The 27,774-nt window shown below is 45.0% G+C and overlaps 1 protein-coding gene across 4 annotated transcripts in view; it reads left to right on the top strand.

Moving 5' to 3' along the window:
- The window catches only part of CHN1 (chimerin 1), a 192,271-nt gene extending 184,286 nt beyond the window's left edge, over positions 1-7,985 (top strand). For all 4 annotated transcript variants that reach the window (XM_046659708.1, XM_046659709.1, XM_046659706.1 and 1 more), the window contains 2 exons: positions 3,969-4,074; positions 5,486-7,985. In XM_046659708.1, the coding sequence (XP_046515664.1) occupies positions 3,969-4,074; positions 5,486-5,657 (278 nt within the window). In that variant the 3' untranslated portion in view covers positions 5,658-7,985. The remainder of the gene's footprint in view (positions 1-3,968; positions 4,075-5,485) is intronic.
- The last annotated feature ends 19,789 nt before the right edge of the window (positions 7,986-27,774 follow it).

The raw sequence follows: 27,774 nt of genomic DNA, 5'->3' as shown, positions 1-27,774 counted from the left end.
TCCTCCCCACACCCACCCTGTTAGTGAGGAGGACCTCCCCTCTTTTAGTGTTGTTCCAAACCATTTGTCATCGTTCTGGGGTTTGTGTCTGAAACAGCCCTCCTGTCTGAAATCAGCACACCCCTTATCTCACCCTCCAAGAGCTCTTGAAAGCACATCGAAAGAAAGAAACTTTCCTAAATCAAGGTAGACATTCTCTCTCCTTATACTTTCAGCTCTTTGATATGTGATACCGAACTGGCATAATACTTATACACAATATAACCTTTATTGTACGTGTTTGATAGTGATGTAATTGCAGGACGTTGTGTCCTTGTACATGTCTTTTCTAGCAGTAGAGTCTGTTTCCTTTTTTAGACGCGTAGATAAAGCCGGTCTCTGCATAAGCCATCCTCTCATCTGTGTAGGCAGATGAGGAAGAAGAGGGAAGCTAAGATTTATAGAGCGTGTGCGTGGTCCCGGGAATCACGTTAGGTACTTTACATCCATGATGTTGCTTTAGAAAAAATGAGATATTATAGGGTGTAAGGAAATTGTCCAAGGTGCCATCACTAGAGGAAGTGGCACTGGCATTCAGACCCACATCTGGCTAACGTCAAAGCCTTTGCTATTTCTACTCTGCACACTGCCTGGCTCCCGTGATGGAACAGGGAACAAAAGACGTACACAGAGGAGGAAGACGGGAGGGAGGAACACCTTCCAAATGGAAGACAGGGCTCGCTGACCCTTCCTGAGGCAGGTGCTCTTGAACTTCTTCATCTCTCAGCCCCTGAAAAAATGTGGGTCATGTTCTTGGATCTCAGGTGTCTCTGGCATTTATTAGCATCCCTGGCAACAGCTTTCTCCTGCAAAAGATGTTTGAGCTCTGCTGTTGCAGCCTCCCTTGGAGACCCTGCAAGTTGAAAGCTGGAAGGGAGTGGCTACAGGAAATGAAAAGGGGCTCCAAGGGTGGAGGAGACCAGGGCATTCCATCTACAGGCTTGAAGATCTGCATAATCCCCTGGAAACTCCTTTATGAACCATCTGGAAGTCTTTGTCTACCGGGCCCTTCTTCCTCGTTTCCTATCCCCACCAGTTAAGAAACTGGTGCCCTACAATAGAAAGGCCTAGAATTCCGACAGGTGCTTCTCACAGGGCCTGCTCAGTAACCCAACAGTCATGGGTTAGTGAGGTTCCTGACCACCTTGCGAACAGCACTGCCAAAGCTGAACTCCTGGTAGGACCGAATGTGGCAATCTTCCTCTGGCCAGGGAGTCTCAGAACTCTGTTCCCAGAAGACCTTAGAAAAGCTACATGACTCAGTATGTAACCTTGAGTGAGTCAGATAAACTCAGAAATAAAACCCCCGGCTTCTTTGTCCCCAATCACTTCAAATTTCCTGAGGAGAAGCCTGGGAATGAGAACTTGCTGAGTTTTTCCCTCAACTCTGCCACTGATTCACCCTTTTGTTTGACTAAGTTTTATTCTTCTCGTATTTGAGTTTCTCTTTTACAAAGAATTAACAGTGTGTAGTTTAAAAAGCTTTTAACTAGATCTTGGTACAAGTTTAGGGTGCTTATTTCCTGCCCCCACACTGTCCACATTTCCATATCCTTCCAGACCCTCCTCAAGTGCCATCTCTTCTTCTTCCCTATTCCTCCCATCCACGAGCCATCTTTTTCCTCTATTCCCATTGTGCTTGGCCGGGACCTCTTTTCCAGCCTCCTTCCTTCATGCCTGGAGGTTGTACTCCTGTCTTGTCTTCCCTACTAGATTTAGGCCCCAGTTCTCTTGCTCATGTTTATTTTCCCACAGCACCTATGATAGTCCCTCGCTTACATAATAGGTGCTCAATAAATATTTGTTGAATGAGTAAACATAATTTTATATTGAGAACCTTAGAATCTTAGAGTTTTTAGGTACTCTAAGGAGTCATGTAATTAGACTTCCTTCTACAGTATATTCTTTTTTAAATACCCAGTAACCGCACCATCACTGCTTCTCTAGGCAGACAGTCCTCTGGCGCACAGGTGTAACAATAGTAAAGCCCACTCGTGCACAACAGAAATCTACCTGCTTATAACTCCTCCCATTGGCAGTGGTCCTATTATCACTCTCTTCCACAGGCAAGCTTTTCATATATTTGAAACAACTAATGCTGGCCATTCATCTCTGAATACGTTCCATTTCGTCTATCTCCCACTTAAATTATGCTGTGGTCTTCTTGGGGCTAGAGATTTGTGTTCTCTGAAAAATTGATCATGGTTAATACTCTAAGTGGAAAAAAACAGAGGAATTAATCCCAGAGAATAATCTCTGTCAATTTAATATCAGTTTATTCAAATGCATTTTGTCATATGTTCCCAAATTTATATCTCCAGTCTGGACGTCTCCCTGGACACCAGATGTTTGTTTGGCTGTCTGAAAGACATCTCGAACAGACTCTGGATCCTCCCCACCAAGCCTCCTCCACCTGTGATCTTCCCCAGCTCAGTTCATGGAGGCTCCGTCCTCCCAGCTGCCTCAGGAAATCCTGTGGCCTCCGCCTTCAAAATGTACCCAGAATCCAGCAACTTCTTAGCACCTTCATGCCCCACCTGGTCTAAGCTAGTGTTGTTCCTTGTCTGGAGTTTTGTAATAATTGCTGGGATGGCCTTTCTGCTTTACTCTTGCCCTTCCATAGTCTATTCCCATATGGCACCCAGAGGAGAGAGACTGTGAAAAGTGTATGTCAGCTCATGCCCCTCCCTTGTTCAGAACTTTTCCATTCCTCTCAGTAAGTGCCAAGTCCTTAGAGCCGCCTACAGCGCCTGACATGAAGGGATGCCCCGTTGGCTTTCTGATGCCACCTCTTACTCTCCTCTTTGCTCGCGCTACTGCAGCCACATTTGGCTTCTTCTTTTCCTCAGACATTACAGGCATACCATCCCACAGGATCTTTGCACGGCTGTCCCTCTGCCTGGAGCCATCTTCCCCCAGATTTCCACATGGTTCATTCCCCCACCTCCCTCAGAGTTTGTACTCAAAACCTTCTTTCCCACTGAGGTCTATCCTGACCACCCTAGTTAAAATTTATCCTGCTGTTTTTTCCCCGGCACTTGCCTCCTTCTAATGTAGTGTAAACTATAAGATGCCATATTCATTGTTTATGGTGAGTCCCCCGCCAATAGAAAGTACCCTCTCTGTGAGCAGGGAATTCTGTTTACTTGCTCGCCCACCAACACTGTCCTTAATTTCACACCATCTCAGGGTTCTCCCTACAAAGACTAATTGTGGAAGTCAAAAGGAAACCATTAGTCTTTTTTCAATTTCCAGAGTAGTATGGTTTCAAATTAATTAGTCTTGTGGTAAAAAGTCTGCATTGCATTCTTCTGAATATCCTAAGTAGTAGAATATTTTTGTGCTTTGAGAGTAGATTTGACTTTTTTATATAACACAAAGTAATTTAAAACTCAGTCTAAGGAATAAAGGCAGTAAATATTGGATGATATATGTCTGGGTTTGAAACGCATGAATATCAATTAATAAGAGTTTGGCAGGTGTTACAGAGGGCAGTGGGGTGGCATAGCTTGTAGACCATCACTGAAAGGGGATTTTCAAAATATTTTGAACAGTGTAACATCCCTTAAATATGTCTGTAATGTTCTAAGAAGACCTCATTTGAGTTTTTATCTATGTCTCCTTGGTTTGAATTTTTTATAGTTACGTCCTATATGTCCAATTTCCATATTTACCAGACTCCAAGACAGTCTAGGCAAACTGGGGGCTCCCCGCAAAAGTCCAGTAAATGGTATTGCCACCCTGAAACTAAGCCTTTGGAAATCTGAGACTTGAACCTTAAAAACATTTTCCAAAGCTGTGTGGCAAGGATCTATGAAAAAACATTTCTTAGCAGTTTGGAAGATCACCACAAGAATAGAATTAAATGAGCCATTTCTACCAGTTGTCTGTTAAAGTTTTTCTCCTTATTATTCAACTTGCTGCTTTAGAAATTATGGATCCCGATGAGCAGCTAGAAACCCTTCACGAAGCACTGAAACTCCTGCCGCCCGCTCACTGCGAAACCCTCCGGTACCTCATGGCGCATCTGAAGAGGCAAGTTACAGCCTGGGAGGCTTGTGCTTGTACTGCACCCAAATTATAAGAATCAAAGGAGACGAAAGGTGAAAGAAAGGACAGATGATCTATTGAGTGAATAAATAAATGCATAGCTAGGTTGTCTTGTGTGAAGTTGCACAAGTTGAGGAGGAATGCGTAGTATTCACACTGCAATCTGGAATGCAGACTTGACTGTGACAGCAGTGTATTTGCAGTTCCAGGCTATGTGTGCAAATAGGCCAGAAATACCCACATTCTGCCAAGCCCATGCATTAATTTGGGGGGAAAGGGCAAAGGTTGGAGCTGTGAAAACACCAGCATTAGCATAATAAAGCAAGGGCAAAGCAAGCGAGAGAGGAGGGCTCACTTTTCTCACTTCCTGCTCCAGAATGGGCACCTCAGAGTGGTGCTGGGATTGCAGATCTTTGAATGAGTGTTGCCCACACTGAAAAGTCTGTAAAAAGTGATGGAGTACAGCGGGAGGTAAAGCGAGGAATGGAAAAATCAAATATTTCAGTTAGTTCTGGTTTAATGTTTTAAAGTGATAGTTGGGGACATAGCTTGTTTCCCTGCTCGGTCACCCTCCATCTCTGCCAGTTAAGGCAAAGTTTTTAAAATTTTATTACCAAGTTTTAGTGGTTTTAGGATTTCAAAATATAAGACCAATCGGATACAAAAAAGGCAGCAGAACTTAACATCTATTTTGTCTGCCTTTAGGCATGAGTTACCCAAAAATGAATATTTAACTCATGGTGCTTTTAACAAGCACGCATTTTCCCTCTTTAAGAGCACTGAGTTAAAACTTTTGTTTAATTTGCTTACAACTTCACTTGTAAATTAAAGTTTCTCCATATTTGGATGCAGTTAAGTGCTCCACACTCTCAAGTGATAGTCTGTGTACCTTTGCTGAGGCAGGAAGAAGAATGTAAACAGGCTCCCTGACGAGGTTGCTGCCCCCAGCCATTTCCTATTAATATCGCTACCACTCTCCCTAGACACTCAATCAGCCATTCGACTGGCAGAAATACTCTAGGAAACAAGGTAGCCAAAGTGGAAGGAGAACTGATGAAATAATTGAGACAGCCAGTCCCATCTCTATTTGCACACGTACCCCTGCAGCCACAGGGTGTGGCAAGAGAAGCCACAAATAGAACTTGAACCACACAGTCCAGCACATTAACTCTGGCTTGAGCTTCAGGGATCACCAGAAGTTTAAAGCATGTGTTAACATAATTTACTTTAAGGAAAGTCAGTGCTTTGACATTAAGGAGAAGTACAGAGAAAGCGCCTACTGTAAGAGTTAAGTGGGCACAAGCCTTTGTTGTGAATGTTCTTGTTTTAGCGCCAAAGCACGGTGAAGAACCCCATGGCTTACACGAAGTCATGCTCCTTTCCGTGTGTTTTCCAGAGTGACCCTCCATGAAAAGGAGAATCTTATGAATGCCGAGAACCTGGGGATTGTTTTTGGCCCGACCCTGATGAGATCTCCCGAACTTGATGCAATGGCCGCACTGAACGATATACGATATCAGAGACTGGTGGTAGAGCTGCTTATCAAAAATGAAGACATTTTATTTTAAAGTTTTAGTTTGAGGGAAAAAAAAGAGATGTTTTACAGATGAAGGAATGTTTTATAGTAATTTAATTGGTTCTTATAGCTGAATTATTTCTCGGTTAGAGATTTGGGCATATAACCAGATTAAAATGAAGGAACTTCCCCTTGTTTTTGTAGCACCGCTCAGCTGTCCTTGTAAAACACTGCACACACGCTTTCCAGTTCTAGTAATCCTGGGTGTTCATTATGTTAAGAGAAACTCAAGCTATTGCATGCCCAGCCCCCTGCTTGGCAAGAGAATCCCGTGCAAAGGGGACAACAAGCCTGCGCCGCCTCTTCGTCCTGGGTAGTCTGTGGTTGTAATTCAGCATGTTTCGCAGAGTAAATCTGTCGTGGCTTCACTTTTGGGTCCTATGTCTTGGTTTCTGATGCTTATGTAAACATGCACACGAGTGGATAAACCAGCCCCGCTGGCTGCTGCATTGCCATAGACTAGAACATATGCCGACTTTTCTCGAAGGCTTGATCTCTGGTTTCTCTTAGTTCCTCTCTAACATAGTGCTTTCTTTCCAGCAGAAGCAAAATGCGTTTTCAGATTTGTTACTTGAGTAAATTATCCATACCAATAAAAAAGTACAACGCAGATCCTTTTCTGTTAAATTATTATTGGTTTTCCGTTGTAATTTTGTGTTTTTATCCGGCATGCATTTATTAATTAATTAAATTTGCCTTTTAGAAATCAAAAAAATTGAGAGCTTACTTTTTTCCCATGATTGGGAGTATTCGGAAAAATGTGTTTGGCCAGTTTTTTAATGCTGAGTATTCCCTCTCACCTCTTGTTTACTGTTGAAAGTTTTGTCTTGAGCACCTAAACAAATAATTTAAAACTGCTTGGAAATAGAGCACTCATTCATTGGATTTCTTTTTCTTCTTGCATATTCTGGCTGAAATCTAGAATATTCCTCGATTTGGGGTGGTTGGGGCAGACAGGAGTTCCTTCTACAGCCATCGGAAAAAGAAACAAGGCTAAGTAAAAAGAATGATTTTCTAAGCATTTGGTTTGTCAGAAATGTGTGATGTTGACATTCCATTGAGCTGACGATGCTGCCTGAGCTGGGTCCCAGATAGCAACCTGACAACTGAGGAAGGGGGGTTTGCATGCAGGGAGATGCCAGGAAACCCAGAGAATGGGGCTGGTACTGTCACTAGCCACCCATGTGGCTTTGAGCAAATGACACTCCAGAGTTTGGTTGCTTGTGTGTCAGATGAGCATCCCGCCAGAACTGAAGTTCTCTCCTGCTTTAAGAAGTTTAAAAAAAAAAAAAAGGACTGGACACATTTCCATTTTTGCCATTTCAATCCTTAATACTTTTAAGACTATCTCAAAGATAACGGAAACTGACAGAAATATGGAGTTTTTCTGTATTTTTGCTCCTGGGTTATAACCAGAAGTTGGTAGTATGTTTTTATTAATGTTTATATTCAGAAAAGTATGGGTATTCAGGAGATGGTCCACCACAGCCATCCTCTCAACCACCGTCTCCTGTGAAGAATGTCATTGCACTGAGCAGCACTGGATATTGGATACATATATGAATAAAGTACAGGAAATGTTTTATATAACAGAAGATTTCTTTAAAAGGGAGGCCACTAAAAGGCACTATCCACCGAAGGAATGCTTTTGACTCACGAAATACGTTTGTCAGAGAAATCGGATCAGCTGACGCCGTCCGTGGGTTAGGCAGACCTCCTGAACCGTGGGGTGCTCATGGCTGCACTTCATTCTGTGCAGTCCTCTTAGAGGACAAAATCCGTGTAAAGAGATATGCTTTATTAGAACGTAATCACCCTATTTTTTTCCTAAAAGGAATAGATATGATTGACTTTAGAGTAAACATTTAGTATAATTAGACATCAATCTGGAGCAAAAGCAATGCCTAATATTAAATATTAAGCAGATGTTAAAGTTCCGAGGATGTCTCCAGACAAGGTTACTGTTGACCAGGTCTGTGAACTAGTGCACTTGCTGTGGTTTTAAACAGATGGACGTGAGGTTCATCCCTCCAGGATGTGCAGATCCAAGTAACAGCTACATCATCTGTGAGCGCTCTTGGACTGCTGGGTGATGCTCCTTGAAATGAACATACAATTGCCAGTCCCTTAGGGAGGTCCTTACGCAATAATTAACCAGAGTCTTTTATACACATCTTTCTGCGGCCACTGGGAGATTTCTTAACTCATGACCTTTCAGGATGAGGCAGTGGTTTCTGTTTATTCCCACTACAGTGTGGAGTGGGAGGAGGGACCCACCGACCTCTCCATGATCACCCACGGATTTGGCAGCACTACAGATCCTCTGCCCTGGATGTAAAGTCCATTTCTTCTCAATTTTCTATATATAGTTTTAAAGAGATTATTGAGAAATTAAAGATTTTCCCATCACTCTCTCTTCGTTAGTTTTTAATGCCAGTTAGTTATTCCAGCTGACCAGAGGAAGTAGTTCTTTGCTGAATTGAGTAAAAAATGTGCCTCCAAGTGGAAGAATGGCTATTTATCAAAATGTTTCCAGTTACTTAATGAACTCAAATGGAAGGCCTCTGAATAAATTAGGTTCAGAGTTCCACACTGTTCATTTTTAACAAAATATTTTAGAGTTTATAGCCCCAAGGCTGATTAGGTATTATTGGTAAGCCCACTTAAAAGAGCAAAAAGTTTCATTTGGGTTTTTTTCTAATGCACTTTGGAAAAGCAGGATACCCAAAACTCTTCTCCCAACTGTGTATTTTAGTCATTGGGAGGACAACCTCTTATGGAACTCTGTAAGCGTCCCTATAGTGATTTGCCTGGAACAGCTGTATGGCATTCACATTTGTCTATTTGTGTTAAGTAAAAGGCATTTCTTTTTCTGAGCTGAAGTAATAGTGATGTTTACATCCCATTGTCACACATCACACTTCCACTGAACATCTGGGCGGTTCTGACCCTCGATTGGCATGCATTGTGATGGAGTGCCGGAGAAGGCTAAGGAGAGTAGAGCGTTGTCAGGGATCTGTCAGCTCCTCTAATGTTTAGAGATCTAGTTCTCACTTGCATTCTCTCTCCAAGGGAAGCCCAGACCTGCATCCCCTGGTATATCTGCACTCTCATTCCACACCCATTTCCTGCCTGCTCCCCCTGGGCCAGGCACTGTGCTAGGCCTGGGAACAAGATCAGTTCCAGTTCTCAAGGAACTGACTGGGTCAGTGTGGCCTAGTCAAACTTGGATTTTATTCTTTCTCATTGAGCATCTTATTTCCTATGTGCCTCAGCACTAGACATCAACAGAAGGCTACAACAAGACAGTGGTGGGTGTATTTGCCTATCTTTGGGGAAATGTGAGCTCACAAGCCACACTCTTACAGTCCCGCTGGATACTTCGAAGTTGACCTTAAACATTCATTTGACCAATAAGAAAAGAAAATATGGAATGAAAATGCCTTCACACAGACCCAGTGTGAGCTTATTCAGAAGCATCAAAAGCATCACTACTTAGCTGCCCGTCCCTGTGGGTGAGTGTGTTTCTGGAATGAGACAACAGAGCATGAAAGAGCGCCATCATGTCATCGTCTGCCGTGGATTCTCCAGCCCCAGTCTCCCTGCATCACATGAGGCTAGGGGATGGTGCTGTGGGTCCACTGCAGCCGGGTGCACTTAGCTCATTCTGGCCAATTCTGTGCACAGCTAATAGTCATCCTGGAACGAGAGATGATCTTAACCAGACAGCTCAGAGTCTCACCATGTATCTAAAACAGACTGTGACAATCTTCACATTTCCCAAAGAGTAATGAAAGAAAAAAACTGAAGTTCTTTTCCCTTGGTTTTGTATAGTCAAGGAATTAGGTCATAACTAGTATTATCAATTAGCAATTTTATTAATAAAGTCTGTATTAATACTTTTGTTAGAGATCCACACATTTGTTGGTTTCAACACATTCTGCTGCCCTATTAAAGTCATTAGGGCCTCTCAGCAAATACTTAAATAATTTTTAAAGTAAAATTATTTCATTAGTCACGCATGTCACACAGGGATCTCACATCAATTGATATTTCACATATTGAGATCAAAAATCAAGAGAGAGCTAAGCTAAAAATTATGATTCATTTGTCACCATGTAGTGTAAGGAAAACCCTGATTTGTGAGTTTTATTGTTCTCTACTGAAGAGATTATATGTTTTTTCTTTTCCCCAAAGTCCCCCAGTACTTAGTTGTATATTCTAGTTGTGAGTCCTTCTAGTTCTGCTATGTGGGACGCCGCCTCAGCATGGCTGGATGAGCAGTGCTAGGTCCATGCCCGGTATCCCAACCAGTGAAACCCTGGGCCGCCGAAGCAGAGCACATGAACTTAACCACTCAGCCACAGGGCTGGCCCGAGATTATATTTTAATACAGTCTGTCAGTCATAACATATTTCACAATGTAAATGTTTTCTTTATTGCTTATTCCACTGAATAAAAACGACACAAGAAGTATAAGTGCCATGTTGCTGACCTAGAAGTTGGAGCTCTGGTGAACACTTGGAAGCGTGTTGTTCAGATACAGTCAGAATTATATTGTAACAGACAACAGCATGTGAAGCTAGAAATCTCAGGGTTGTTTTTTCTAGTTCTGAAACATTACTGAACTTCCCATGTCACTGTGATAACACAAAAACAGAAGGTAACGTGTAGAGGCTAAAATGACTCACTGAAATAAACTAGCAAAAAAGGCCTTCTAGAGGTAAAATGTATACTTGAAGTGTTCTGAAAATGTAAAAATGTTTTGGTTTTCATTGTCTTGATCTTAGACCCTTGAGTTTCCTCTACTGTGTCTGCTGGGACAACCTGGGCACAAGCCAGGGCTTGTTCATGCAAAAAGTCAAGGCCTGGCCTGATGTTTGGATGCCTCTCTAGGAGGGGACATTTTCCTAAGAGAGTTTTTCTTCTTACCAAAGAAAATTTGTAAGAGAGAAGTAATTCATTTTTTTAAACTGTATCCAAACTATGTGAGAAAGGAGATGATATGGGCATGCAAAGGTTAATTTCAACTGCATGAGTGCCAGCACTCTGTCCCAAGAACCTAGGAACATTGTGACATCGAAAACATAAAACATAGGGGTTGGCCCTGTGGCCGAGCGGTTAAGTTCGTGTGCTCTGCTGCAGGCAACGAATCATGGGCGCAGACATGGCACTGCTCATCAAACCACACTGAGGCAGCGTCCCACATGCCACAACCAGAAGGACCCACAACGAAGAATATACAACTATGTACCAGGGGGCTTTGGGGAGAAAAAGGAAAAAAGTAAAATCTTTAAAAAAAACATAAAACATAGAGTGGAGGAGGAGTAAAAATGTAGAGCTTTAGGATGCATTCAAACTTGAGTTATCATCTTAGACTATTAAATAAATTGTTAGAAGATGTTTTATGTAAGCCTCATGGCACAACAAAGCAAAAACCTATAGTAGATAGACAGAAGATAAAGAGAAAGGAATATAAGCATACCACTTCATAAAATCATCAAACCGCAAAAGAAGAGAGCAAGAGAAGAAGAAAGGAACAGAGGAACTACAAAACAGCCAGAAAAAAATTAACAAAATGTTAATAAGCACACACCTATCAATAATTACTTTAAATGTAAGTGGACTAAACTCTCCAATAAAAACATATAGAGTGACTGAATAGATGAGAAAGCAAGACCCGTCTATAATCTGCCTACAAGAGACTCACCTCAGACATAAGAATATACACAGACTGAAAGTGAAGGAACAGAAAAAGTTCCATGCAAATGAAAACCAAGAGAAAGCCAGGGGAGCTATACTTTATTAAACAAAATAGACTTTAAGACAAAGACTGTAATAAGAGACAAAGAAGGGCATTACATAATGATAAGGGGGTCAATTCAACAAGATGTAACATTTGTAAATATTTATGCACCCAGCATAGGAGCACCTAAATATAGAAAGCAAATATTAAGAGACGTAAAGGGAGAAATAGACAGCAATACAATAATAGTAAGGGCCTTTAATACCCCACTTTCGCCAATAGATATATCATCCAGACAGAAAACCAATAAGGAAACATTGGATCTAAACAACACATTAGACCAGAAGGACTTAACAGACATATATAGAACATTCCACTCAAAAACAACAGAATACACATTCTTCTCAAGTGCACACCCAACGCTCTCCAGGGTGGAGCATATGTGAGGCCACAAAACAAATCTTAATAAATTTAAGCAGATTGAAATCGTATCAAGTATCTTTTCTGACCACAATCCTATCAAGTATCTTTTCTGACCTCCTTTCTTATAAGAAGAAAACTGAAGAATTCACAAATATGTGGAGATCAAAACAACATATTACTGAACAACCAATGGGTCAAAGGAGAAATCAAAAAATACCTTGAGACAAATGAAAATGGAAATACAACATACCAAAATTTATGGGTTGCACCAATATTCTAGGAACATAAGAAGCTGTTGATCAGCACCAGGAGATGGCATTAAATGTAGCCATATGTGTAAGGGCTCCAGGCCCTCAGCCCATCTGTGGCCTGGTTCTCTGACTCTCCCCTGCTTTAGCCCAGTGCAATGGTTTTCAAACTTTAGCATCTTTCAGAATCACCTGGAGAACTTGATAAAGGCACAACCTCCAATTTCTGAATTAGGAGGTCTGGGTTGGGGCCCCAAAATTTGCATTTCTAACAAACTCTCAGGTGATGCTGATGCTGCTGGTCCCAGGATCACACTTTGGGAACCACTGGCTCAGTGTTTCTCAGCCCTGGCTGTACGTTAGAATTACCCGAGGGCCTACTGCAGGCCAATCAAACACTGTGGGCAAGGCCTGGGCAGACAGCTCTCTAGGCAATTCAAATGTGTCCCTGGTGTGCAGGCTGAATTCAGCTTCATTTCCTGTTGGTGTGTTAAAATATACCCTGGATTTGGTTTATTCAGGTATGGTAAAACACACAGACATGGGAAAGATTGTCATGAAGGAAGAAGGTTATACTCGCAGATCCCTAGAAACAGGAGGCACAACATCACTGCAGGGCCACATAGGGACAGACCACAGGGGAGAAGGCAAAGCAGGGCCCAGAGCCTTTATTGGAGTTCTCTGAGGAGGGAATAGGTAAGGCCAGGTGGGTTCCTTGAGTCGGTTAGGATTGGATAGTTTGAGTAATTTCAGCGGACTCTGGCCTATAGATGCAGTCTGTAGTTGCCTGGTACCTGGCCCTGCGGTGACTTTGAGCAGGGGGACTATTGGCTTGGTGTGTCAGAGTTTGATAAAGGAGAGAGTGGGGGTGTAGGCTATGGATGGGTCGGTTATATCACAGGTGCACTTGTCCGGGAGTCCTTTACTATCTCTAGGAATTAGCTAGCCCTGGGAGAGACTGTTTCTCCAGAATCAAGGCCTCAAATGGCAAAGCATCAAGAATATAGAAAATAAGAAAATACAGTGAATACAGTTGGCTACCTCTGTTTCCCTTCAGTCTCACCTCCTAGTTTCTGACTTAAGTCTGACTCTGTCCTTAATACTTTCTTTTCTTACCAAATTTTATTCTAAATTGCATAGCTTAAACTAAATCAGATGTTAAGTCAGAAAAAGGTGAGTTCTAACATGAACCACGTTAAAGCACTTCAAGAAGGATCCTGTATTTGATGAGACTAGCATTCCACAAAATGTAGGAAATATGAACTGTGCTGAGAACTAGGACAACCTTCATCAACCTAACACAGCCAGAGGCCCAAGAGCTCAGACCACTTGTGTCAGCGTGTCTGAGCTGTTTGTTCCAAGAAACCTTTGTTTAAGGAAGGTAAGGCTGTTTGCTTCAGGAAAGTCCTACAGATCAATTTACCTTAGACAACAGACTGCTCACCTGGGCAAACAGCTTGCTTGCCAAACAATAACTTAGCTATCAAGACTCCCTACAAGACCCTTGCTATCTTCACCAGTCTTAAACGGCTATATTCCACTGCCTCGAAAGACACGTCCTAACTACTTGAGCCCAGACCCTAAAAACCCTACAAAATCCTCTCCAGAAGATCCTATTAGGAGACACCGCTTAGCTGCGGTGGCGGTCTGCCTTACTGCCTCGAGTTCTAATCAACTTAGTCTTGCTTTATTAGGAGGTGGTCTGATAACACATTGGGGAGCTCAGTGTATTGTTATGGAGTTATTTCAAGAACAAAGGGCTCTCTAGTCAAATAAACTTGGGAAATACCATAGACCAATTCCACCTTTACGGAGATTGCAACCATGTTAGCATAATAAAGCTTCTGAAAAGTTCTGCATTTAAAAAAAACTTTAGAAGATTAAGCAAAGTGCATGGGGAAACCTTGTTTTTCTGCAAACTGACTGACTTCTCTAAGAACATTTTCCCCCTTACTACTAGTTTTAAAAACACTGATTTAGGTAAAGTCATGAATGACTCATGAGAAATTAAGGACTGTGGGCATATAAAGTATAATACTGACATCCTGAAGCTAGTGGTGAGTGAGAAGTTATTACTACACAAAGGGCACCATCTGCTCACCATGAGACAAAAGCCAGTTGTCAACAGGCAAGATGGTGGCAAAGAAAGGGCATTTTATTACATCTTGCTAGCAAGAGGAAAGATGGCCGACTAATGTCCAAAAGAACCATCTTAACGGGAGCACAGAATCTTGAAGCAGTTATATAGGCCAGTGGGTTACAAGGGAGGGGTTAGGAATGGTGAACCTCCTGGTGTTACAGACTGGGAGTTGCCACCCAGATCTTTCAGTTGTCATTGATGATGACTCTCAACACAGACTCTCTGTTTGAAGGTTATCACATTACTAAGGAACTCAAAAGAACGAAGTTATCGTCTTATCGCAGCTGGGAGGTATATGCACTAGCAGGGGTCATAAAATCTACGGAACAGGTGGATCTCCTGGAGGGTGAATTCCAGCTGGGTTAGTTAGTCAGAGGTCATTCTAACTTACAACATGGTCTCTTTTCTACAATATGGCTTCCCTTATATCAACCTTGTGTTGAGCCAGTTTCAATGGCACCCAGACTTCCCATGCTGGCAGTGTCCTCACCCCACCATCAGAGCCCCTGTGCTGGGCTGGCTGCCCTGTGGAGGGGAGTTTCCATATTATTAATGGTTTCTACATGATGAATGAAGGAGGGTTTATTGGAAACCACCAGTCTGTCTACAGAGGGTTGTTCACTGAGGCACCCCAAACAAGGCATCAATCCACTTTGTGAGAGCAGGAGGAGCTAGGACGCCTTCTGGCCCTGGACTCTCAAAGCCACTTGACCAGGTGCACACTGCCCAGTACTGTGCTTTGCCCAGAATGAGCCTCAGTGAATTCTCACCAAATAACAATTCCTATTTCTGGTGGTGCTGCTGAAAGATGAGAGGAAATCCCCAACTTGTGCCTTCCCTGCTTCTCAGAGGTGGGAGGAGACATGGGTCACGCAACTAACTTCCCTGTAGTTTCCACTCTGGAAACACCCTGGTTTTGACTCAGATCTGAGAGAAGAAATTAACAAATTCTCAGAGAATTCCAGGATCCAATGCATTGTCTGTGAAACAGGTGGCCAAGCAAAGAGGACGATTGGCCTCACAAAATCAAGGTCATTCACATTACCAGTGAGCATTTTGCCAGTGTGTTCCTTGATGTCCTCATTAAAAATTAATCACCATTAATATTAATTACAGTGATTAAGAGGAAACATCTGTGAAGACAGGCCTGAATCCTTATAGCTCTGGCAGGGTGTAGTAAGATAAAACAGAGCTGCCAAAGAGAAGAAGCTTCATCATCTCACTTAAAAAAGAAAGAAAGGAAAAGAAAAAAATAGGCTAAAATCTGAAAATGCTTGAGCTAGGCCCTCAGGTCTGGGTTCCTGGGGACACTGCCTCTCTCCCTCTCTCCCTCCTCCTCCCCGCTCCCCTCACCTCTTCTCCCTCCTTCTCCCCCTCTTCCTCTCCCTCCTCCCCCCCCCCCCCCCCCCCCCCTCCTCCTCTCTCACCCCCCTCCTCCTCTCTCCCCGCCATGCTGTCTTCTCTGGCTTGCTGCTGGCTTCTCAGAGTGTAGAGCAGACAGTCTGCATAAGGAAGTCAAAGGTTTGCATCCTGCAAAAATCCATACAGCTCCAGGTCTACTGAGCTGAATTTGGGTCCTGCGAAAGATTTTTTTTCTTGCCTACACCCCCATGAACCACTGTTCTTTCTTCTTTTTCCGACTTTATAATGAGAGGAAGCAAAGAATTTGGGGGAAGGTCGTTCTGAGGGGGAACTGTGGATTTCTCCTGAGGAATGAATGCCAAAGGGCCCTGCATTGCTCTGCAGTGGGGAGATGAGAAGCCCCCGGGGGTGGCTCAGCAAAGGACTGGCCCAGTCCAGCTTTAGCCTAAGATGCAGCGAAATTCAGCCTGTTAGGAAGCACTCCCTGCTCCCCACCACCCCTGCCCCTTTGTGCCTGCATAAAGGCAAGGAAGAGTGGTAAAGGAAAAAGATCCCTGTGCTCTGCCAACAACATGGGTAGGTGCTGTCTTTCGTGCATGTTTTTCTTGTACCGAAAGCCTGGCCCAATCAAATATAATCCAGAGGGCGAACATCCCAAGTCAGTTCTCCGAGTGCCCTTGGCTTTCCACAGTGTTGTGGGAAAAAAGACTTCAGGCCTGGAATTTAAGAACAAAACTTGCTGATTATAAAAACTGCATTGCAGGAGAGATGAAGAGAATGCTGGCCAGCCAGGGGCTGGAGGCCCTGGAACATGGAAATCGCAGGCTTTCTTTTCTGCCCGTGGCCTCCTCAAAGCTTTCCCTGTGTCATCAGGGAAAGTGACTGCAGGGGAAGATAGGCCTCTGGCCGGCCACTCCCATAGGGAGGGAAAGGTGGCCTCATCATAGATCAGCCATTCCAAAATGCTACATGAAAGAGGCACTGAGAACATTCATTTGAAAGAAGTACTTGTTCTAAAAGTTCAAAGGGAAGATGACATGCAGTCAAGATGTCTATTCAAGGGAATAAGCATTAAGGATCTAACTATTGTCTGCATTTTTACTGAATGCAGGACTCCACAGTTCGTGTGATGACCAAGGGGCTGATTTTCTGGTCAGCAGCACATAGCTGTTCTGAATCCCATCCACCTGGCCCAGAACTCTGAACCCCTGAGTAGGCTGCAGAGGTCTTGCATTTCCACTTTCCCCAGAGTCCCCTGCCTCTCAGTGACTTCCAGGAAGATCTGATCCCCTGCCACAGATCTAGATGGGTCTCCAAGTGTGTCCCTTACAGACTCCAACAGAGCCCTCAGCCAGCAATCCCAGAGCCATGGAACTACCGTGGTGGGTGGTATCATCAGGGCCCCATGTGTTTGCCAGGAGGGGCTGAAAAGCTAAGGCTTACAAATGGGTGGGTGACCTCATGGAGATGCGTGGTCACAGTGGAATCTGGTTGCCATGGTGATGTGAGGTTTTCTGCTCAAGCTGTTTGAGAAGCAAATTTTCCATAACATATATGTAAACATATTGCAGCATCTTTAGTTTTTAAATTCATTTTCATTTTCATATAGCATCCAAGGTAATCTCATACATAAAAGAAGAAGAAGAAAGGGTGATTTCCCAGGGGACAGCTCCTTGGAGGGTATGTGGGTCTCCACCTTCATTTAGGCATGAGTGTAGGAAGGAGAGAGCTGGGCTACTTTTCAAGAAGGAGCAAAGTGTACCCAGGTCATCGGGGGCATCTGCAGTGTTGCCCAAGAGTAGCAGGAGCTCCAGAGATGGGCAAAGGACAGCATTTTCTTCTCCTTCCACCTCCAACGAGGAAATTTTACCTTGTTTTCTATCTTTCCTGCTATTTAGTAAACGACTCCACAGCCCTGTCTCTCTCCTCCAGCTTTACGTGCAGGAACCATTTTTTGAGCCTGTCTTAGTCAGTTTGGACTTCTGAAACAAATTGCCATACACTGGGGGGCTTAAACAACAAACATTTCTTTCTCACAGTTCTGGAGGCTGGAAGTCGAAGATCGAGGTGCCAGCAGCAGATCTGGTGTCTGGTGAGCGCCTGCTCCCTGGCTTCCAGATGGCCATCTTCTTGTATCCTCACATGGCAGAGAGTGGAGCAAGTTCTTCTGTCTCCTTTTGTAAGAGCACTAATTCCATTCAGGAAGGCTCCATCCTCATGACCTACTCACCTTCCACAGGCCCCACCTCCTAATACCATTACATTGGGGGTTAGGATTTCAACATATGAATTTTAGGGGGATACATTCCGTCCCTAATAGCCCCTGTGGACTTTTTTTCTAGTGTGTGGTATCATATATGTAAAATTTATCATTTTAACCATTTTTAAGTATACAATTCAGTAGCTTTAAGTACATTCACAAGGTTATACACCATCACCACTCTATTTCCAGAACTTTTTTATCACACCAAACAGAAGCTCTGTACCCATTAAACAATGACTCCCCATTCCCTCCTCCTCTCCATCCCTGATAACCACTATTCTACTTTCTGTCTCTATGAATTTGCCTATGCTACCTCATTTAAGTGGGATCATGCAATATTTGTCTGTGTCTGCCTTGTTTCACTTAACATAAGGTGACCCAGGTTCATGCATGTTGCAGCATATATCAATACTTCACTCCTGTTTAAGGCTGAGTCATAGCCCATTGTATAGACAACATTTTGCTTGTCCGTCCATCTGCTGGCAGACACTTGGGTTGTTTCCACCTTTTGGCTATAAACATGGTATACAAATATCTGTTTGAGTCCCTGTTTTCAATTCTTTTAGGTGTATACCCAGGAGTGGAATTGCTGGGCCATATGGTAATTCTGTGTTTAACATTTTGAGGAACCATCATGCTGTCTTGAGTGAGCCTCTGTGGACTCTGGATCAACACACTACATTTAGGATTTTCTTCTTTTTAATATTTTTGTTGTGAAATATAACATATATTCAAAGCAGCACATGAAATGTAATTGAATGGCTTAATGAGTAACTATTAGGCAAACATCCTTGTCACCGCCACCTAAACTAAGAAGGAGAACACTACCAGACACCCCAGGAGCCCCATCTATTCTAGGAAACCCTGGCTGATTCTGACTTCTTCCCTTCCCCCTGGGGTAACCCTATTCCAAATTTTATCATCATTTTTTCTTGATTTTTTTCATATTTTTACCCCTTCTGTATGCATCCCTAAAAACTATGGTTTAGTTTTGCTTGTTGTTAAACTTTGCATGAATGAACTGGTGCTGTACATATTCTTTTTGGATTTGCTTCATTCATTCAACTCTATGTTTGTGAGTTACAGCCATGTCATTGCACCTAGCTATGGTTAGTTCATCTTTACAGACATATATAACATTCCATTGTACAAGCTTAGCTCCACAGATTTAGGGCATATATGCTATAAATGTTTATGGTCAGTGGATTGTTTCCAGTTTGGAGCTATTAGGCAAAACACTACTGTGATCATTCTCATCCATCTCCAGAAGCAGAGCATTTGCCCAGGAGCGGGATTGCTAGGTCACAGTGTCTGCATATCTTCACCTCTGCCAGATGATGAATATCAACCCATTTTTCTAAGCGGTTATGTCATTCTCACTCTCTCCCCAAGTGAGAAAGTGCCTGCTGCTTCCCAGCTCTCCAACACTGGGAAAATGCTCTGCAAATCCATTTACAAGGAGGGCTCCCCTGTCTATTCTACTGGAGCTAAAAATGTTCAAGACACATTCTTGACCTTTTAGGAATCTGCAAACCCAGGAACCCTTGGAGATCCTTCCGTGGGAGCCCCATCCCAGTTTCGGGATGGCAGAGGTGGGAGAAACATGGTGTAAGACTACTAGGGGCAGGGGAGACCCGGGGGGCTTGTCGCTGTCACCCTGGGGCTGTGAATCACAGAGCCCCAGCCAGCTACAGACCTGGCCAGCTGGTCATAAAACATACATCAAAGGCTCAGAATGCCGCTGGCTGTGGTTTAAACAGAGCCCAGGTGTCGCCTGCAAACTCCCTCTCTGCTCCCTGCTGAACTGCACACTGCCCTGACCAGGGCTTCAACAGGCAGCCTCAGTGCGTCCAGGGAAGCAGGGATGTGAGGTCAGAGTCTTGCTTGGCCTTGCCAGCCAGGAGCGTTCACTTGGGCTCTGTGACTGGGGCTCACCCTGGGAATAGAGTAGAGATGCTGTGCTGCTCTTAAAAAAAATGCATCTCATTATTACGGATTTCAAGCAATAGAGGTAAGTTCAAAGAAGAACATGAACAAAGGCATTTGAAATCTCACCACCCAGAAATAACCATCACAACCATTTGGCCAACATCATTCCATATATCTTCTTGTGCAAGTATACAGATGAAAGGATGGATGGAGGGATGGATGAAGGAGTGGATGAATGGGTAGATGGGTAGATGGACACACATATTATACATATAATTCTAGAAAAAATCCTACTCTATATGTTACTTGAAAATAAAATTTGTTCCTTCTCTTTATAAATTAATATTTGTTTCTTTCTTCCTGTAATTACAAGAGTAAGATACTCCCAGTGTAAAACCCTGGAAATAACCAAACATAAAGAAAAAAAAACCATCCTTAGCCCACCAACAGATTACTGTTAATCTACCTGCATACAAGTGTATATACATACAATGTAATATTCATTTATTTGCAATGTCTTTATCAAAGTAGCATAGCGTTGCACTACTCTAACCCTACTCCCATGGCTCCCTTTTAGGATTCCCTACTGCCCAGTGGCCAAGGACTCCCTGGCAGTCCTAGCCCCTGGGTCCTCGGCTGGGCTGAGTCAAAGGACCCTCTCACATCATCAATAATAACCAAATCTCACACATGCCAACCAGGAGCCAAAAGGACCAATGGGCCAGCCCTCATTTTTCACAGCTGAGTTTTGATTCTCAGCTTGACCACAAACAGAAGTGTGCACCGGAAACAAAGCCAAACCTGACCTTTATTTGTGGTGAGAAGCAGTATATGGATCTGCATAGCTCAATCCACAGGAAAGATTGATGGCAACAACTTTTTAATGGTAACTAACACTGTAACTAGAATTTTATCATCAGGGAAACAAATGACATTAATGTCCCCCGAGTAGACACTGCAGCTCAGAGTGACGGTCTTAGAAGCAATGCTGGGTGACTTTCCACCCAGACCAGATGTGGTAGCTCCTTGAATGGTTCCTAAAAAGCATATGAGCCAAATGCTGAAACCAAGTATCTCATCTCCATAGCTACAAAGTCTTGAACCAAATTTTAAAACAAACCATTTAGGAAATAGAAACAACAAGTAAAATTCTGCTTCAGTCTGTCCCTAGAGTCAGCTGGGGGAGTTACTTGTCCCTACAGAGTGAGCCGGCCTCTGTGCTCCCACCACCACCTCCATGGCCAACACACAGCCCAGGGAGCATCTGGGCCTGTTGTCTGGACCCAGGCTCTTGCGAGAGGCTTTAGCAGGGCTTTGGAAAGCTGGATGCAAAGCTTTCTAGCTTCTTTCCCATGCCACAGAGAGGCAGGGCTGCCTCTAAGGGGTCACGAGACCGTGTGTTGATTACCCCAGCCCCCAACCCCTCACGCCTCACTCATTCCAATCTTCCTGGTACCTCCTTGCTATCCAAAAGCCTCATGTGACCCGTGAACACAGAGAACCCATCACCGCATGCCCTCCCAACTCCTCTTCACTAGCATCAAAATCTCTCCTTAGAACTGCCCCATAACTCATCCCTCAGTAACCTAATGGCCAGCTCTGTGGTGTTCATGCATTACTATTCCCAGGCAATAGAGTGCATTTCAAGACAGTCTTTCTGAAAGAAATGATGTACTCCAAAAATGTGGTCCCCACCAGAAGTTAAATGCCCGAGCCTGGTTGATGCGGCTCTGCTTGGGGCATGCTGGCTTTGGAGACCCTTGGATCACACTGTGGAGGGGGCTACCTGCTCCTCTATGCCTGAGACCAACCTGATTTCCAAGGAGTTGGGGGAAGGGAGAAAAGAGAGAGGGCAGCTTTCCATTCCTCTCTCGGCCCCTCTCTGTGGGGGCGCAGAGCAAGCTCGCTCTGTTCAGCCCAGCCTCAGCACCAGCTGGTGAGCTTGCCAGATCTTTCTCTATCCCCCATGCCACCTCCTCCTCTCACCTAAAAAGGGAGGAGAGAGGGGGAGGAAATGCTGCCTTTTCCTCCTGTGCTGAATTTATCCCAAGTGCTCACTGGCTGCAGAAGTCTTGTTATAATCTCTCAAAATTTTCCAGTGTTCTCTAGCCCACTCCGTTTTCTTCCTACCTGGTTGGGGGAGGCACTCTGTCTGGCTTCTGCCACTCTATCCTGCACCATCCTGCATCCTGCTCCCTCGGGGGGCTGCAGATCCCAGCTCAAGCTTTGTTTCACATGTTGGGGCTGAGAATTTTGACAAGCGTTTAGCATTTTCTAACCAGTTCTCACCTTTGCCTTGACCCCTGGTTCCCCCCTGCCCTTTCTAAACTTTCTCCAGAGCAATGGCACATTTCATTTTGCCTTATATCCCCCTCTTTCCTGCTGGAGGTTCTAAGGAGAAATATAGAAATGGCAACAGTCTGAGAGAGAAAGAGAAGGGAAGGGCCAGGATATCCACCAAGTAGGATATCAGGCTTGGACCTAAGGTGGTTGGGTGTAGGGACAGGAGAAGAAAACCTCCAGGAGCAGGACATCGTCTCCTTTCAGCTTCAGTAAACCCCATGGACAATACAAGAGCAATCAGTAGTTTCCCTTCTGGAAAGTGGCAGAACTGGCATCAGCACGGAGGCTTATGGATGTTTGTCATGTTGCAGTGGGACACTGGCCAGTGAGGGGCACCCCTGGACTTGAGTGAGGAGCCAGAGCTGAGACGAGGCAGGAACCACAAAGGAGCACTGTGGCCACAGGGTGGGGTCCTGTGTCTGCAGGGCCTAAAGTCAGCTGTTCCAGCCACAGTGGCCAGGTCCAGCCCCAATGGTACCCACACGGGGTGCGATGTCCAGCGGTCCCCAGCAAGGGTTGCCGAGGCCCCAAAGGGCTGTGTTCTGGTGTGATCTTACGGTGGCCCTGGCTGAGGCAGAAGCCTCATGCCTCTATTTCCCCAAGTTCGCTCTCCAGCCCTCTCTGTAACTCTGAGCCATCCCATCACCATTCAACTCCCTCCTTTTCTGCTTAAATCAGCCAGAGCTGGTTTCTGTTGCTTACAGGTGAGAGCTCCAGCTGATTCCCCAGGCCTCTGGGCTCTGATTCCAGAGACTTCCACTCTGCTTCTGTCTAATTGCTTTCTGCCTGCCTGAGGCCAGAGTAGACCGACTCCACTAGACACCCGAGCATGCCATATGTTAAATGAAAAGGACGGAAGCCTCCAAGTCTGGCACCAGCCCTGCACTTCTGCCGTGAGAGCCAGGCTTGCTCGCCCCGTGGGGCTTTTCCCATCAGTCAGTGACTAGACTGAGGAATAACCTGTCACATGCGCAGTTGAGGACACCTGAAACAACAAGGCCACCAATCAGAACCACCAATCGGTGACCTCCGAGAAGCCCCCAGACCAGCCTCAGGTTACAAAGTTATTTCTAAGCTTGTAACTTGTGTTACTAAAAGCAAGGTGCACAGAGCCTTGCATGCCTCTTCCAGCACAAGAAGACACATTGCGGTGATTAATAATCACCATAATCTGGGCCTTCCCCGTGGCCGGGTGGTTAGGTTCGCACCCTCCGCTTCTGCAGCCCAGGGTTACCGGTTCGGATCCTGGGTGCAGACATGGCACCACTGATTAGGCCACGTTGAGGCATCCCACATGCCACAACTAGAAGGACCCACAACTAAAATATACAACTGTGTACTGGGGGGGATTTGGGGAGTAAAAGCAGGAAAAAAATAAAGAAGAGTGGCAACAGTGGTTAGCTCAGGTGCCAATCTAGAAAAAAATCCAATTATAATAACAATTCAAAACCAGGCAAGTATTTCCTTTTGTGCTTGCCCTTTGTGCTGGTATTTTGCTCTCTGCACAAGCTTTTCGCACCTGCCTGGCAACGTTAATTATTTAAACTGAGGTAGGGTGGGCCAGCGCATCCCTCTGTGCCTTGAAATTATTTGTTTGCTTCTGCTCGCAGGAAAGTCAGAATATGTGATTCCTTCGTCCTTGCAAGAAGGGTCAGATAAGAAACAAGGGGTTTCTTAAATCCATCCAGATTTGTCGGGAGGGAGTGGTGGAGGGGACCAAGGGGCTGTACTTGAATTAAGACATGGATGACTCCTTTCGACTATCTCTGGCCTCAGAGTAAACTGTGATGCTCCCAGACCCAGAGGGCTTGAGCAGACAGAAGCTGGTCTCTGTTAATCCTCGAAAGCCATGTAATTCGCAAACAAAGGGGGCTCTGAAATCGGTGGAACATGCGGGCTCTGTGAGGGTCCAACCCCTGAGGTCCCCAGGATCCCACCTTCCTGACGACATCCAGATGTGTCATCATTCCCTGGGTGTGATTAGCTGTACAACCTGCTATTTCCATGTTCCCAGGATTCATCTGAGTTAACTCTGTTACTAATTGGGTTTGTATCTGGCAATGGTGACATCGAAAAAAGGTTTTGTCGTCAATTATGTTCTCCTGGAACACATAGGAAGGGGTTGTCCTGTCAATGCTGAGGCAGTCTCTGCCTTAATGAGCTGCCCCAGACAAAGGCACAAAAGGACATTATTGTCCCTGAGTACCTGTCTTTAGTGGCTTCTGTTGAACAAGAAGTTCAGCTCTATCTGGGCACCGTGTGAGCTGGCTTTACTGCGCTTTCAAATCGCCTGCTTCCCATGGAACACATCTGAATGTGATCAGGTGCAATAGAGCCACTTAAAAAAAAACCATCCCCAAGGAAATGAAATGGGCGAATGCTCTTCCTGCGGCCTAATGACCGAGGGCTGGGTTTAACTGCACCAAAGCCAGGAAACGGACACTTAGGGTCCCCACTGCCTCCATAACCCGACCACATGGCACACACCTGGAGGAAGAGAAATGGAATTCTTCCTGCAAGGTTTTTTTCTGGTCCAGAACAAGTCATTCTTCAAATATTTTAACATCCTGAGCGTGGGTGGAAGTGATGCTTACTTATGTCTTATGGAGAAGATGGTGTTTTTATAGAAGAATCATCTAGCTGACTGGGGTGGTTGCAGGAAAGGCTGGCAGTCACTTGGGGAAAACAGAAAAGCCTTGGCTTTTTTTTGCTTTGGGTCTTGATGGGTCAATATCTGTCACTTTTTTAGAATACTGGGGGTTTCCAAACCTCTGCCCCAAGGACCCGGCGGCACTTCCTGTTCACAGGAAAATAGAAAGGGAAGGAAAGCTCCATATTAATTGCTCAGAAACAGCCAGGCCCCCAGGGCCTGGGTGTGGCTGGGGAGGAAGCGGGCTCTCTCTGGGGCAGGATTCTGTGTGTGGTGGGGAGCCCCAGTGGCAGCGACCTTCTGAGGAGGTGACTTCAGTCACAGGAGGTGGCAGGAGTGAGCAAGGCTGCAGTCAGTCCGTGGGGAGGAGGGGTTCCATGCAGGGCAGGCAGCACCCAGCCTGTGGCGTGCCAGACCAGCCTGGGCCTGAGGTCGGCCTGCACTGTGTTTGCCTCCAGGATCCCATGACCAGCCTGTAAATGTGATACGCTTTGGTCCAACCACTCCTGCTATGGGAACTGGAACTGCATATTTCCTGCCTTTCATCTTGACATGTTGGGGATGAATATGTCAAAATAGGCAAACCGCAGCACCGTCACTGGGGCAAGGGGCAGGTCTGTGGCTCTGGGGGTACAGGGAGGGCTCGGAGTGAGCTGTGCTGAGCAGCCTGCAGGCAACAATAGAGAAGAGCCTGGGGGCATGTTGTACCAGGTGCCATCTGCCCATGCCAGGCCAAGCGAGTCCTTCTGCTGGCCGGGGACCGGGAAGTTGCTCAGACAAGGTGCACAGCCTGTGTGGGGACATATGCTGCGGTTGTCAGAGCCAGATTGCTAATTCTGGGTTCTTTCTGGGTGATTCTGGGAAAAATCCATTGCAGGAGTTTATCATTAACTGGAGAGCATTGGGTCCTCCCTTGATCTCCTGCCAGAGTGGATTTTTGGAGAGGAGCCTAGCTTTGAAAAGGCAAATTCAGAGACCATAAAGGCAGACTGTGAGCACACCATGCATGACTTTGGGGTGATAAAACTGATTTTTTTAAAAAATCAAACATATCAGAATTTATTCCCCAAAACAAGTGTCCTGTATCATCTCCTTGGGAGAGGCAGAGTCAGAGGGAAGTGTATGCGTGTATCCCATTCTAATCCAGGTGGAAGAGCTACTTTATTGAAGTGTGAGAAAATTCAGAACACAGTAAACATGGGATGGTCCCGGGGCCTTGTACAGCCCAGAGCTGCCTGCCTTGTCTCGATTTTCTTCTTAATTCCAGTTTGCTCTGTCTCTTCAGCTCCCCATGCCCATCCTGCATCTTCACCCTATCCCCCTTCACAGACAGCCAGGCTTGTCCTTCAGCCTCTCATCCTTGAAGGCATGGATCTTTCTCCCTGATATGAGGTCCCAGGTAATGATTCAGGCCACATTCCCAGGAAGATCCCTGGTGTGTCCCCCTTGGGTCTCTGACAACAACCTCTCTTTCCCAAAACCTACTTCCCAGTTCTTCCTTAAATTAACCCAATCCCATCTCCTTGTTCTCACTTTCTTAGCTTAGTTCCTCTGACTCTCTTCTTGCCCTTCCTAAGCCACCTGGGAGGAGGCAGATGCTCTGTCTGCATCTCAGGGATGAATTTCCATCTGCAAGGTATCAGTCTTCATGCTTATGGTACAAGAGAGAGCTCTGTCTAGGGCAAAAAGGGATACACAAACCCTGTGCAACGGGGAGGTGGGGATGTTTGTCACAGCCCTGGAAATATGTTCTGAAGGTGACAGTTCTAATAAATGCACAAGATTCTCCTTAACCAACATGCTAATTAGCCTTCAGAACAGAAAAGAACAAAGAATATAATCCTCCAAATTTACCAATTATTCTTCTCTAGGAAACATGAGCCGAAATTCAGTCTCTGAAACTTTTAAGAGGCCAAGCTTGAGGGGCTCTCTGAGAAGGGTCAGACCCTTCAACCTCTTTCAGAATTAATGGATTCAGGCCCAGAACTGACCTGGCTGGAACCAAAGACTATCACAATCAGATCTCAAATTAATGACTCTGGTGTTTCTTCCCATCAAAAATGTATCCTGAGAGTCCTCAGGGCAGGAGAACAGAGGTGAGGGGTTTTCCAGGACAAAGATGCCCCAGGTCATCCTCAGACCCCACCATCCAGTGACAGTCTCCCACTCAGGAAGGCTTCTCAGGCCCGCCTGGGCTCCCGTGTCTCTAAGGGGCAATGACGGAGAATGGAGCCAAGCCTGCGTGTGCAAATCGTCACAATGAAGCCGAAAAGGGCCAGGATCCTACCTCACGCTCTCTGAGCTCAGGCTTCCCCACACCGACCAAAGCTGCCTTTGTCTTTCTTGAAATGAAAAACAAGCCACAGAAAGCTGAATTTCACCAACACAACTTCAAATCCTTCTGAAAACAACTTTACAGAAAAATAGAGAAAAGGACCAGTCTGCACAAAATTGGCACAACCATTTTGTGAGCCCATTAAGAAAGAAAACTGGTTTTGTTCCTTTGACATTTTGCACGAATTGGGAGGAAGGGATAGAGGCAGTGCATCGCATTCAGTTAGGAGGCTGGCTATCTGGAACTGTACGGAATTTCCCCTCATTCCAGTGGGACACATGCCTGCCAAAGACCATTGTCTCCAGTTTTGGGGGAGGACTTCACATGTGGGCTGTATCCTTTACCCTGCAGTGATGTCCCCCAGAGTTGTGTTTCTCAAACATGTCTGCAGGGGGCGCTCTAACAGCAGAGGGAGATGAATGCATCCACAGGGACCCAAGGATTGCTCAAAGGGGCCACAAACAACACCCGTCTTCTTTGAGGTCTTGTATCTTAGGCATTCATGTGAATTTTGCATTTGTATTTATTTTCACAGAAAAATCAGCCTTTAAATTCTTCATTGGTTGAATTTAGTCTACAGTTTTGGGAGCAGACCACATAAAGACAGGAACTGAAAGCCTAGATCAGGGTCAAGGGCAGGCCCTCTTTCAGGGCTAGGACAGGACCTGAG

The sequence above is a fragment of the Equus quagga genome, chromosome 4, assembly GCF_021613505.1.
Source record: "Equus quagga isolate Etosha38 chromosome 4, UCLA_HA_Equagga_1.0, whole genome shotgun sequence".
NCBI lineage: Eukaryota > Metazoa > Chordata > Mammalia > Perissodactyla > Equidae > Equus > Equus quagga.
Note: the sequence above shows the minus strand (reverse complement) of the source record. Positions and strands in the feature narration are given on the sequence as shown.